Source organism: Lates calcarifer, linkage group LG7_2 (assembly GCF_001640805.2).
Source record: "Lates calcarifer isolate ASB-BC8 linkage group LG7_2, TLL_Latcal_v3, whole genome shotgun sequence".
In the NCBI taxonomy this organism is placed as follows: Eukaryota; Metazoa; Chordata; class Actinopteri; family Centropomidae; genus Lates; species Lates calcarifer.
In genome coordinates this window covers 6,149,747-6,162,625 of record NC_066854.1, presented here as the reverse complement: position 1 = coordinate 6,162,625, position 12,879 = coordinate 6,149,747, and the positions used below count along the sequence as shown (strand labels likewise).

General features: G+C 40.2%; 1 protein-coding gene across 3 annotated transcripts; it reads right to left on the bottom strand.

The window, feature by feature from the left end:
* Window positions 1–398: 398 nt before the first annotated feature.
* On the bottom strand, window positions 399–9,334 carry LOC108892831 (sodium/myo-inositol cotransporter). 3 transcript variants are annotated; one of them, XM_018690575.2, is made up of 7 exons: window positions 8,970–9,334; window positions 6,651–6,708; window positions 6,249–6,511; window positions 4,048–5,075; window positions 3,743–3,938; window positions 3,169–3,296; window positions 399–3,075 (listed from the first exon to the last, which is right to left on the bottom strand). In XM_018690575.2, exons 4-7 carry the CDS (start codon window positions 4,685–4,687, stop codon window positions 1,838–1,840), a joined length of 2,202 nt encoding a protein of 733 aa, XP_018546091.1. In that variant the 5' UTR covers window positions 4,688–5,075; window positions 6,249–6,511; window positions 6,651–6,708; window positions 8,970–9,334; the 3' UTR covers window positions 399–1,837. The 3 variants fall into 3 exon arrangements, with proteins under 3 accessions (XP_018546091.1, XP_018546090.1, XP_050922034.1); XM_018690574.2 differs by having other exon boundaries at window positions 4,048–5,068; XM_051066077.1 differs by having other exon boundaries at window positions 4,048–5,038.
* Between the last annotated feature and the right edge of the window lie 3,545 nt (window positions 9,335–12,879).

The window sequence follows — 12,879 nt, the reverse complement described above, 5'->3', positions numbered from 1 at the left end:
GGATGTCCCTCTTAAAATACTAGCTGTCATTGTAATAGAAAACAGAAACACTCACAGAGGATTTCTTTTTAAATTTTCTGTCAAGCGCATCATTTCTTAGAAAGCCAGTCTGTGAACACTGTTGGTACACAATAGCCCTCATGTATAAATCCTGGTGGAGGCCTTTAAATGGAGCAGAGCGACCTGTTTGGTTAGATGTTTGTTTCCATTAAGTGTTGACTTGTGAGTGCCAAATAGTGTCACGTCAACAAACAGCCTTTAAATGGAGCAAAGCGACCTGTTTGGTTAGATGTTTTTTAAATAGCTGGCAAGAGCCTATTAAAGTAATTCCAGCATGAACCTGTATAAACTTCTTGTAGCTGTTGTAGCTGATAAATAAAGAGACTAGTAGGTCTAGGTAGTTCCATCTCTATTTTTTATTGTGCACACCGATGGTGTAGGATCTCACTACCGTCAAATGCGGGAAGACAACTCAGAACTGGCACCTAAAATCATTCCTGAGAAAAACCACATTAGCCACATTCAGAAATGCCAGTCCTAGAAATGCTAGGTTGTTATTTCTCAAAGTCCTCCCCTACACATCTGTGATCAGGCTTATTTCTTACAAAACAATACAATAACATCATAAATCACAATTATGTTCATTAAAAAAATAAACTATTTGAGTGGAAGATACCATTTTAGTGTAGAAAAAAACAAGAAGATTTCATTAAATGTTTATTTTCCCAAGACATCCTTGTGTGCAACTTAGAACAGGTTGTTCAACAGTTTGTTTGAGCATTAGCACATACCACACACATCATGTGTATCTTTTATAATAACAAAGTATTACTCTCTAACCCTCTCTGATGTGTTGAAAATGACTGTCCTTTCAAATATGAAAGACAAAAAGACTTAGACTTAGACTTAGAGGGACTTTATTGATCCCTTTGGGATGACTCCCTCGGGGAAATTACGTCCCTTGGGGAAATTACGTCCCTCGGGGAAATTATGTAGAAAAAAAAGAAAAAAAGAAAAACATAGTAGAAAACATTTCCAGTAAAATCTAAATTAAGGCAAAGTCACTGCAAATTTCACATTCACTATGAATTTCCATATCATGAAAACATCCCCATGAGGACAAATTCAGGAATATGTTATCGTACTTGTACACAACAAAAGAGCACATGTCACAGTCAAATATGAATTTTGGAAAATACATAAAATGAGCCTTCTATACTTATTTCTATCACTAGGTTTGCATTAAGAATTACAGGTAAAACCATCCATACATCCCTGCTAACACTTGGCACACTGCACCCTACCAGAATCTCAGCAAATAGTGCCCTGTGGTGTTATTGCCAATTAAAATCAGTGTTGTTTTATATCACTTTCTGTACAATTTTCACTAATCTCCTTTCCAGTATGGCAAAATGTGACCAGAAGTATTCAAGAATATTAGCATTAGTTTTGAGAATGCAAAAGTTCATGTATAAAATTATGCTAGTTGCTATTTTGTTTTTGTAATTTGTTATCACTTGGATTTTAATATGTTGTTGTGAAATTATGTTTCCATGACACAAATGTCCTTCACTTTTAGCAAACTGTCACTGTAAAGTTACTGTATGCTAAAGTATTAGCACATATGATTACCAATGGTTCAGTCTAGTTTTAGTGTATTTCTTGAACAAATACAATATGTAACATGAGCTTTTTGTCGTGTAGGCTAAATGAAAAATACCACAGTATATTCTTGTACAAAAAGAAGTGCTGTTATTTAATGATGTCCCCTGTTTTCCTGAAGACTCGACCCCAACAGTGTTCTGAGGCAGTAACTTGACTCAAGTCATTTTGGAGCCTATAAGGAGAAATAGATGAAGAGAAAGATCCCTGCAGAGCAAATCACCACCAGTCCTATGTTCAGGATGATTCTGGTTCGTGGAGGCTCATCGAGAAGATCATCTACAATCTTCTCCTGTTCCTGAACTGTAATGACCTGAGTTTTGGATGGTTTCTCTTGGAGGCCGCAGAACCACTCTAAAACCTTGATATACCTCCCACCCTCCACTCCTCCCCCTCCAAAGCAGCCCTCCCCTTCCTCCTCCCCATCCCTCACTTCTCCCTCTTCTACCATTTTGGGGTCTGTAATCAGTGCATAGCAACCATTCTGAACTGGATGCTGGGTTTCATTGTCAGTGGCTGTGATAGTGTGACTATTGCTTAGCTGAGCATTTCCATGATTGGCCTCAATACCATTGAGCTTATTCGGGTGGTCTTGACGCTTTTCGTTACCAAGCACACAGTTTCCATTTAAGGCTTTATGGTTAAGAGGCTTCAATGTGCTGATGTCGTCTTCAGCTTTTTCATTTAATTGCTGTTTTAGCCGCTTTCTCCTGTTTAACCCCCACAGAGTAGTTGTTCTGATTTGTTCTTTTTCAGGGGGAGGAGTGCAGAGACTCACAACAACAGTCACCAAAGCTGCAACCCAAAACAAGATGGCTGCCACATACATGAAATGGACATCTTTGATGAAAGACGGCCGCTCGTCAGGCTGATCGCAGTGTGGTTCGCGGTAAACAAACGCCAACACCAGACGCAGCGCTCCGAGTGTAAACCCTGCCATCCCACCCCAAAAGGCACCAGTCTCATTGCAGCGATGCCAGAGGACACCAAGCAAGAAGACAGCAGCTATGGGTGGAGTCAGATAATCTGATACTTCTTGGATGTAATAGAACATCTGGCCTCCCTGCATCATAATGATGACTGGCACCCAGGCAATGCTAATGATCACCATAAAAACCACAAACAGTCTACCGACAATCATCAGCTCTCTGGATGAAACCTGCTTCCGTAGCATCTTGTAAATATCCAGAGTGAATATGGTGCTCGCCGAATTGAAGATGGAGTCCAGGTCGCTCATTAGAGAAGCGATCATGACAGCCATCATCAGGCCACGGAGACCAACAGGCATCACTGACATGACGAGCCGTGGGTAAGCCACATTGCTACAGCCAGCCGCAGAACCGCACACTTCCATGCAGTGCTCTGGGCTAATACATGCCAACTCATCTGCAAAGAGGATCCTGGAAATCATCCCTGGAATCATGATGATAAATAAATAAGACATTTAATGAGTCTACAGTCAGGATTTTAGTCATTACTTACTTAAAAAGCATCAAATTATTCTACCTGGAATGACAATGACAAACATAGGCAGGATTTTCAGGAAGCCAGCCATGATAGTAGAACCTTTGGCATGGGCGATGTTCTTTGCTGCCAGAACCCGCTGTACAATCACTTGATCTGCACACCAGTACCTGGAACACACAGTGACAATGACTGAAGTTAACATCTGGTCCACCACAAAGTATCCAGCTGTATATAAGGGAAGGGCAAGGTAGCTCCAGTGATGGTCTGTCTGTTGATCCACCAGATTGGTCCAGACATAACTATCTCAATCACAACTATTAACCATTGTACAGACATTCATTGTCCCCAGAGGATGGATTAAACTAACTATGGTGATCTTGACTTTTTTTTTTTTTTACAATTTTCATTTGTTTTTTGCTAATTTGCTCGCTGTAACATCTAGCTTTAGCTTAAAGCAACTCTGTGTCTGACAAGCCTAATATTGGCAAAAGAAGAAAAACTGGTGGTTTATGAAAAATCTTCTGGTGATGATAAACATTCATATGTCATCCTGCACAGAACTGAACCAGTTAAAAATTCTGTTTTGAAAAACATGAAAGACTTAGACAAGTACCAAATAGAGGCAGGAGTCTGCCCCAGCAAAAAACCAGGCCAGGGCAGGTCTGGATCCCTTGGGCCTCGAAGGATTTTCAGTGCATCTGGTTTTGGGTTGAGGTGGTGGTGGCAGGATTCAGAATACGTCAGATTGGGTGAAGACAGCAAAATGGCAGAGATGTTTGGAGTGGCTTGCATGTACTTTATCCTCACCCCTTAAAATGAAATGGGAGGACATGGCTTATTATTACGAAGGTATGCAGATCAAATTCTAGTTTATTCAATAACATGGTATGAATGGTATAACCTTAATGCACAACAGACCTTCAAGTCCTCCCACTTTGAAGAGGCTGATGCCTGTAAGACAGAGCGCTCCAGCAATCATGAGGAATGCCTGGACTGTATCTGTGTAGATGACAGCAACCAGACCTCCAGTGACTGTCAGCAAAGCAGTCATGGCAATGAGCAGGATGATTGACAAATAGAGGTTCCACCCTAAAGATTCCTTGATGAACAAGGCTCCGGCATAGAGGTCCACAGACAGCTTGGTGAAGATGTATAGAACAAGTGATAACGCAGCAAAATACACCTTGAGTCTCCTCCCTCCAAACCGTTTGGACAGATACTCTGGCATAGTGTAAACTCCGGACTGAATGTAGACAGGGATAAACACCCAGCCCAACAACTGGAGCAATAACAGAGCATTGAATTCCCATGCAGCCACGCTGAACCCACTAGCAGCACCGGATCCAGCAAGTCCAATGAAATGCTCACTTCCTATGTTGCTGACGAATAGAGACGCTCCTACAGCCGCCCAGTTCATGGAGCGACCAGCGAGGAAGTAGCCACTCACTGTGTTCCGATTGGCTCTCCACATGGCCAGGAAGCCGATTGCAAGCACCACGATGAAGTAGATTACTACAACGATGATGTCTGCCACTTCCATAGTGGGAGCTGTTGCCATGTTTGAACACTTTAGCAGCTGTTAAACAGAGCGGAGTTAACTTCTGAGTTGCTTGATGAGTAGCACTGTTGTTTCCTGTTGCTCAGTCTTTGCAGTAGTTTTGACACCACATATAAAAGCTGGTTTCCACTAACTGAAGTTCATAAATGTATCTTTAAATCTGACCTTTGTGTGTCAAGGATCCGTCAGTCAGGGCTACTCAGCTTTGTAGGAGAAGCTGGGCAAAAATGACTCACATATATTTATCTGCACATTGTATTTCCACGTAGTTAACCTCAGCTTTGGGAATCAATGCAGGTTGTGGCGTGGCAGCTTACAAAATGGCAGTGCATTGTGTCTGTTGAGTTTTGACTATAGGGAGCCACAAGAAAAAGAAGTCATCTGGATCCTGCAACAAAGACAAATGTACAAATAGAATTTATCAAAGCAATGCAAATTATGCTGTAACCAGTGATACTGACAGATAACACAAAAGGAAAACTCTGCATGTGCAACATTGTGGTCTATTAATGATTTAAATCACCCTCAGATTACATCAGAATATCGTGCAGCTGAGCTGTCAAAGGTGAGTGTACTTGATCAACATTTGAATTTCCATGTAACAGTGGAAAAACTACAACATGCCACAACATCACACTAGGTTCGTGTTCACTCTTTTGCAATGGAGTTAAACCTAAACCTGAATGAGTTTTCTTTGTGTTCAATTAGAAAACACAAACTTAACCTTATTGCTTAACCTTTAAGTGACCATCCATCTTTGCTCTGTGAGTTCATTAGTACTGTACAGGTTGTCTATAGGAAGCTCTTAATTTGAAATAAACATTTCCATAAGAACCATTTATCTCAAACAGATAAAGGTTTATCTATCTTTAAGAGAGCAAAGAGACCAGTCAAACTGTTGCCCATTTCTGAAATGACATGATGTGGTGGTGAGCAGTGCCATCACTGGTTGTGTTACAGGACTGTAGTATGAGGGTCCTGCATCAGGGCTGGTGCTTGTGTTTGTTTCCTATGTTTGTTGCTGAGTGAAGTGCTCCAGTCTGTGGAGGACAACTAGTCTTTGGAAAATCAAACCCTCACCACACAGCTACCCTCCACTCACAGGAAAATATTCCACCAGTGCAAACGGCCGGCGACAATAGCATCAGTGACATTTCCTCATCAGAGAAAATAATGACTTTTCTGTACTTTCTGTACTATATTTGTAATGAACCATTTGCTATGCCATTCCATTAGTTTTTAATGCAAAATCTGTTGTTACTGTGCTTTATTCAAGTATAACTTCTATGATGGATCTATTACTGTAATGGAGTTATGTCACATTAGTAGCCTTCACTATTTCTTTATGTACATTTGTTAGTGAGGTGTGCCTGTGGACATTAGCGGTGAATATGTAGAGTTAATCAAATAGAAACAATTTGTATGAATTAAATACAGCATATCACCAAACTATTTTCTAACTCAACAGCTGATGTAGTGAAGTGCAGAACAAAAACTCGCTTTGATCGTCTATCGCAGTATCTCCGCCGCATTTTAAACGCTCGGCTTGTAAAAGACTTACCTGCTCTCTCGTGTCGTCTCCCTGTTTGTCTTTGGGGAGGGAAGTTTACCACCAGACTGACTTCAGCCCCAGACTGACTCGCGATAGCCGCAGGGACCGCAGCCTAATAAGAAGAAGCTGAGCCCCCACCCACAGCAGCAGCATCATCACCTGGGTGGAGGGAAAACACGCAGCACGGTGATGATGATGAGGATGATGACGGTGTGCAGGTGCGATTCATTGTCTGTCTGTTAGGGATGTCTCGTTGAGCGGGGATGAAGTGCCTACAACATAAACACTTATAATTAAAAAAAATGGAATGATGGAGGGTAATCACACTGAAAACTGATATTAATATGAAAATAATTGTCACCTACACCTTATTCTGAACATGTATTAGACTTGTAAACAAAACAAACAAACCTGCAAAGGACTGTGGTGCCATACTGTCTGGAGTTACACTCTTGATGCATTCATCGAGCTGCATGTAATATAGCAGAAGGAAATGTCAAGAATGTACCAGCAATGGTATGAACTGAGATTAATGGTGGTGATGAGGTGGATCAGCAGTTGTCTATGAAGGGCATGCACTGATTTCACCCTTCCCTGTGATACCAACATCTTTACGACTGGTCAACCTATGGATGACTAAAGAAAATAATGTGTCTGATTTCTGAGAGGCAGGTGAGATGGAACAAACTGAATGTGGAGGTAAAAGCCAACAGACAGACTAAGACTTATGTTTACAACAGAGCTTGGATTCTCCTCTTACACTTGGTTATTCAAAAATAATTGTAGTTATAAGCTTTTCAGTGCAACAGGTGTCAAATAGTTCAATAGGATATAGTTCAATTAAATATCCACAGCATGTTTTTGTAGTTTTAACTCAGACACAAATATAAATCACACATTTTGTTTAAAAGAACAACCAGCCAATTAAAATGCACCCCATTTTTCACATTACTGCATCCTACTGTAAGTGTGCAGGGCAAATGTAGTGTGGTTAAGTTTAGGGAGAGATCTTGGCCATGGCTGTTAAACTATGATAATAAGGTCTGGTTAAGTTTAGGCAACACAATTGCTCAGTTAAGAATACAGAAAGGTTACGGTTAATTTAAAAAAGCAAACAAGGGCTGGTCTCCTGCATGAAACTCCAAAGGATTTAGATGAATCAAATATGAACACAGTTCTTGTGCTCTGCTGTACAAAGCCGTGTTATTAATTAGATTACCTCACTGAATTAAAGTCAAGGAACCTGTTTTTTAAATTCAGTTTATGTTCCAGATTTGAGGGATTCTGATACAAAATCTGAATTTAACACTTCCCTGAAACAAACTTAACAGAAACATAATAATATAAGCTCTGTAAAGGTAGGCTTCATGATATTTTATGTTATTATATTGGATTGTCTCACTCATCACTTGTTCTCTCCTTATCCTAATAATCACTTCCGGGCATCTTTGTGACATGATGTACTGGTTATTAGTTTAAGCATGAGTCAGTAAACCAAACATCCTGTCATGTTGTTAAAACTTATACACAAGGAGCAGAGACACTGTAACACACACTGTTACTCATAAACTCACCTGTTCAGAAAATGTGTGAGTCAAGACAACGTGGACACTGCCTGACTTGGCACTGGTACACATCTGCATGAGTACTGTTTTGTGTATGGGTGTGTGGTTTGAGAGTATGCATGCAAATTTGCACTTACACCTGCGTGACTTTATTTTTTTGGGGCTGCTGAATACATGCAAAATATTTTATTGTGTGTGTTGTTTCACTTCTATCTTTGTGAGGACCAGTTTGAGTTTTAAACCTTGTGAGTGAGGACATTGTGGACGATTGTTTGAAGGTTAAGACTTGGTTTTAAGGTTGAAGTTCTATTAGGTTTAGGTCAGGGTTACGGTAACGGTTGGGGTTAGACATTTAGTTGTTATGGTTGACATTGAGGTGAGGGGCTAAGGAATGCATTATATCAATTAATGTCCTCAGAAAGATAGAAGTACATGTATGCATGTGTGTGTGTGTGTAATGACCATGAACACCTTATTACCCATTACCAAGTCAGGAGTGACAATAACAAAGAGCAGTTTCTGCACACACACCATGATTTTGCACTTTTCACAAACAATAAACCATGAACTGTGTGAAATTGAGGTGGAGGGCCTCTGGGACCTGAGTGTCACGATGACTTCTGCTTTTGTCAGATCACAAGAAGACGATAAAATTACAGTGGACAGACGCATCGATCGAGTGTCACGATAGATATATATCACTTCTTTACCAGAGAAACTGAGATTTCTCACGATGATTCAAGAATTTCATCCTGTTGTTTTGCTAGTTTGAAGTGCTTTGTTTCTGGGGTGTTTTGTTAAAATGCACTTGATTCTCCACCTATGTATTCTCCTTACAGATCACATTTAGCTCCCCCTTCAGCATAAAAACTAACTGGAAGAAATGGCCGCAAGCGAAGAAGTACAGCAAATTTAAGTATTTGTGAGAGGCGCAATAACTTGAATGCTTTTTCAAGAGGACAGATTTGTCTCTCTCTCATACATACACTCTCTCAAAAAACCTTTAAACGGTCACAGTGATCACAGTGTTCTGTAGGACATTTAGGCAGTGACTAGAGGCCTGTTGTATTAAAATCCATGCCGCAGACAAGTTGACAGCTGACTGTGATTTGCTGAGACACCTGTCAATCAACCAAACATGACCTGAAGTATACTTCCTACTGACCGTGCCAATTAGACTGGTGTCCAGGGGCCTCAGATGCCTTTGGATGCTTGTCACAGTACATTCCTGCTGTTGCTGTGTTTAGCCACTAGATGAGGCTGAAAGCAGCACCATGGAGCCTTTGAAAGACTGCAGCCCAGCCACTGTTCAAGGAGGATAAGACAAGAAGACATTTTACTGACCCTCAGGGAAATCTCAGCTCCATACAGCAGTGTAATAGAAGAAAACATCAAAGAATATGAACATGAATATGAATTTGGAATTTGACCTCCTCTACATATGAAAAACAGTGTGTTCACTCATCTGTTCTGCAGATCCTCATGCAAAAACACTGGATTGCAAAGCGTGCAGCAACTGCATGTTGTTTTTACAGACCTGTGCATGTGATGAAAAACATGAGGTGAGAATGAAGGCTGTGGTGTTTTTGGTTAAATTTGTAATGGTAATTTTGGAACAAAAAAAAAAACAGGCAACCTTATGGTAAACATGTCCAAATGGCAATGTTAGCAACACTATTTGATAACTGGTATAAGAAAGAGAGACAGTTGCACATGGAGGAATATATTTCACTGAGACTGTGTGATGATATTTGTGTTGATTTGTAGACACTCCCTTCAGCAGGCAGCGACTGGAAGCCTGTGGGGAAAAAACACATTTCATTTGAGGAAGACACAGCGATGTAACTGAACTGAGTCGTGCGATAATTAAGGAAATCATTGCAAATGTCTTCATTCAGATCACTCACCTCTTCTGTCATGTCTCCTCCAAGGTGTCCAGATCGCAAAAACAGTCCCTGAAGGCCAATTTAACATTTCCAGGAGAGACCAAGTCAGAGATTAGCGAGGGGTGTGATGTATGCTTTCATCTGCTTTTGAGCAAAATTCATGTTTTGAGATTTAAAGTGCTGAGTGCTTTAAAGTGATATTCAAAGACTGACCACTAATATCAAAAATATCAAAATGTTCAATGACTGTGACTCATAATTTCCCATTGAACTTGATTTCCTCCACCACATCATTTAAGCTAAATGTCCATTTCTCTACTCCACAGGCGGCTCTGTCCTCGTTTACTCTCAGGTGATTTCTAACCTCAGTCGGTGATGAGTGTGTGCAGGTAGTCACAAAAACACAGCAGCTGATATTAGCAACACTGGAAAACATGCTGCTTTCACTGATGTGAATGAAGCCACATGGTTTCTTCTTCTCCAGAGTCTTGAACATTCCCTCCCTCTCTCTTCCCTCCCTCCCTGTCCCCCTTTCTCTCTCCTTATATCACCCCTCCTTCTCTCTCACCCATCTACCCCCTCTCTCTCTTTTCCACACCCTCTCTATCCCTTATTTCCCTTTCTCTCTCCCCACCCCTCTCTCTTTCCTTCTGCCCACCAGTCTCTTTGATTCAGGCCTGCAGACAGTAACACAGAGGTGACATCTTTTATAGATGAATAAAAACTCTGACTGATGACTGAGTTGTGTAAAGTAGTTCTCACAGGTGTATTAGAGATTTATAGTGACAGGAGTAGTTTCTGTCTGCTCATATGTCACCCAGCTGTACATTTACAGATGAGAGTTATTGGTCCTCTGTGGAACTACGTGATGTTTCAAGTCTTGGCCTGTAGATGGAGCCACTGTTCTTCTGAACAAACAGCACCACTGGTTCTCTGCTTTGACTACTCCTGTTTTATTTATCTGAAGTGTCTCTGCACTCTGACTTCCAACAGTTTTAAATGACTCACTGTGATTATAAAACAGTCCTACAGTGTTACAGTAATGTAAATCATTATTTCTTTGGATGGAAATTATCATCCCATTTAGAACAGAATCAGATTTAATATCAATCTCTGTGTCAGTTCTTCATCTCTCCCTCCTGCTTTAAAATGTTTTTCTGCTAAAACTCACTTTTCTTCAAACTTAAAATATCTCTTCACAAAGGCTGAGAAAAAGAATAGAGGCTCTTTTCATTACTCATCAAATATTAATGGGCCATTTTTGTGGTGAAATACCGACTTGAAATTTCAAAAACCCACACTGTCAATCAAATACACACAAATGGGTATCCCCGCTGAGGGAAACCAAAACATCAGATAAAAGACAATTTTCTACAGACTATATTTAATCTCATCCCTCAGCATCTCTGCGAGCCTGTGACACTTCTGCGTTCCTGTGTTCAGCTGATTGACAGACACAGACAAACAGCTAAACATGCCGTAGAGTTTATGTTGCTGGGGCTACAACACAATTACAGACTGAAAAGTGACACCAGCATCATCCACATACGTCCTGAGAATTTCATATATTGTCTTTAAAGTTAGTTTCCTTTTTACTCACCAAAATTCTACAGGAAATACATTATATTTTACATTGTGTGTCAACCAAGGCCTTTATACAGGTTTCCTTACATGTGCATTGTAGTTTCAAGTGTATTTGCATCAATGTCCTCTTGGAATATGTGTTAGTTTGTGTATTAGTGTCACTATAATAGCTGTATCTTAGATAGTCTGTTATGGGATGTCATATAACATAATCAAACATAGCAAAAGAGCAAAAGAGGAAACTGCCCCAGGTCCCGTAGAGTTTCAGTTTTGGATTAATGCTTATTTTCTTCCTTGTTGAGAGTAAGATGACAGGACTGATACCACTCTCATGTCTGTGCAGTAGCTGGAACAAGCAGGTGGTTAGCTTAGCTTAGCACAAAGACTGGAAACAGGGGGAAACAGCTAGCACGGATCTGTCCAAAGGTAACAAAATCTGTTGAACAGCTAAATTCACTAATGAACACAGTGAGTCAAATTACCATTAAGTAAGTGGCACATAGCAAAAAGGAAGAGGGATAATATTCCAAAATAGGAGTACCAGTTACCTTCTGGGTGAAATACAGTAGATATAAAGCAGTCATGTCATCTACCTCTGATGGCAGATACAGAAGGCAACACGCAGTGCACAGAGAGTGTGAGAAATTGGGGGTCAACAGGGGCCCTGAATCTGTAAGACTGAGGGGGAGATTTCTCTGCAGCACTGAGAAGGAGAAGGAGGAGGGGGAGAAGGAGGAAGAGGAGGGCATTATTCTTCCTCTGACACAAACAGAGCTGAAGCGATCAGAGTTGCTGGCGATGGCAGATGGTGGAAGGAATGAAAGGCAGATGGAAAAATCACTTCCAACATGTTTATCATCGTCAAGAAGTGCATGTGTGTGTGTGTGAGGGGGGATGATTCCCCCAGGGTTAATGAAAAATGTGATTGAATTTTGAGAAACACAAGCACTCACAGAAACACTGGTGTGAGAGAGAGGCTTTCCTGATATCACGCAACATGTGTGATATCAGGAGAGGTGTTTACTCAGATATAAAAATGCTGCTGTATGTCTAATTATATACAATTAGCTAAATGCTATGCTACATCTTTGGATAATTAGTGCATGGATTTTGTATTTAAATGTTTCTTGTAATAATGTGATGTACAATCATACATTCTGAGGAAATTGCCACCCAGGTTACATTTATGATATATATTTTTAAATTTTGTGATTAATTAATCTGAAGATTATTTTCTCTATCATCGTCAAAAAAGCCCAATACAGTTTTGCAGAACACAAAATAACATCTTCTAATTGCTTGTTTTGTCTCATTAACAGTCCAAAACCACCACAAATTCAATTTATTATCATAGAAGATTTAAAAAAACAACAAATATTTAGAGTTGAGGAACTGGAGCCTGAACACTTCATCACTAACACAAATTTGTTCATGTTTTAATTTTATCAGCTAATCTTAAAAAATGATTACATTAAATTCACACCAAATAGGATCTGAAGTTACATGCATACTGAATTATTTGCAAAATGCTCAATAAATAATGAGTGAGTTGCTGTTCAGCAGCAGAATAAGTCTTATGAAAGTGCTCAGGTAAATTCACCTGTA

Excerpts from the sequence above, each read along its gene's own strand:
- LOC108892831 (XM_018690575.2), bottom strand. The coding sequence starts at position 4,687 with ATGGCAACAGCTCCCACTATGGAAGTGGCAGACATCATCGTTGTAGTA. Across the intron at positions 3,297-3,742 it reads CAGACTCCTGCCTCTATTTG|GTACTGGTGTGCAGATCAAG; the intron begins GTACTTGTCTAA and ends TGTGTGTTCCAG. Across the intron at positions 3,076-3,168 it reads GTTTGTCATTGTCATTCCAG|GGATGATTTCCAGGATCCTC; the intron begins GTAGAATAATTT and ends TCATGATTCCAG.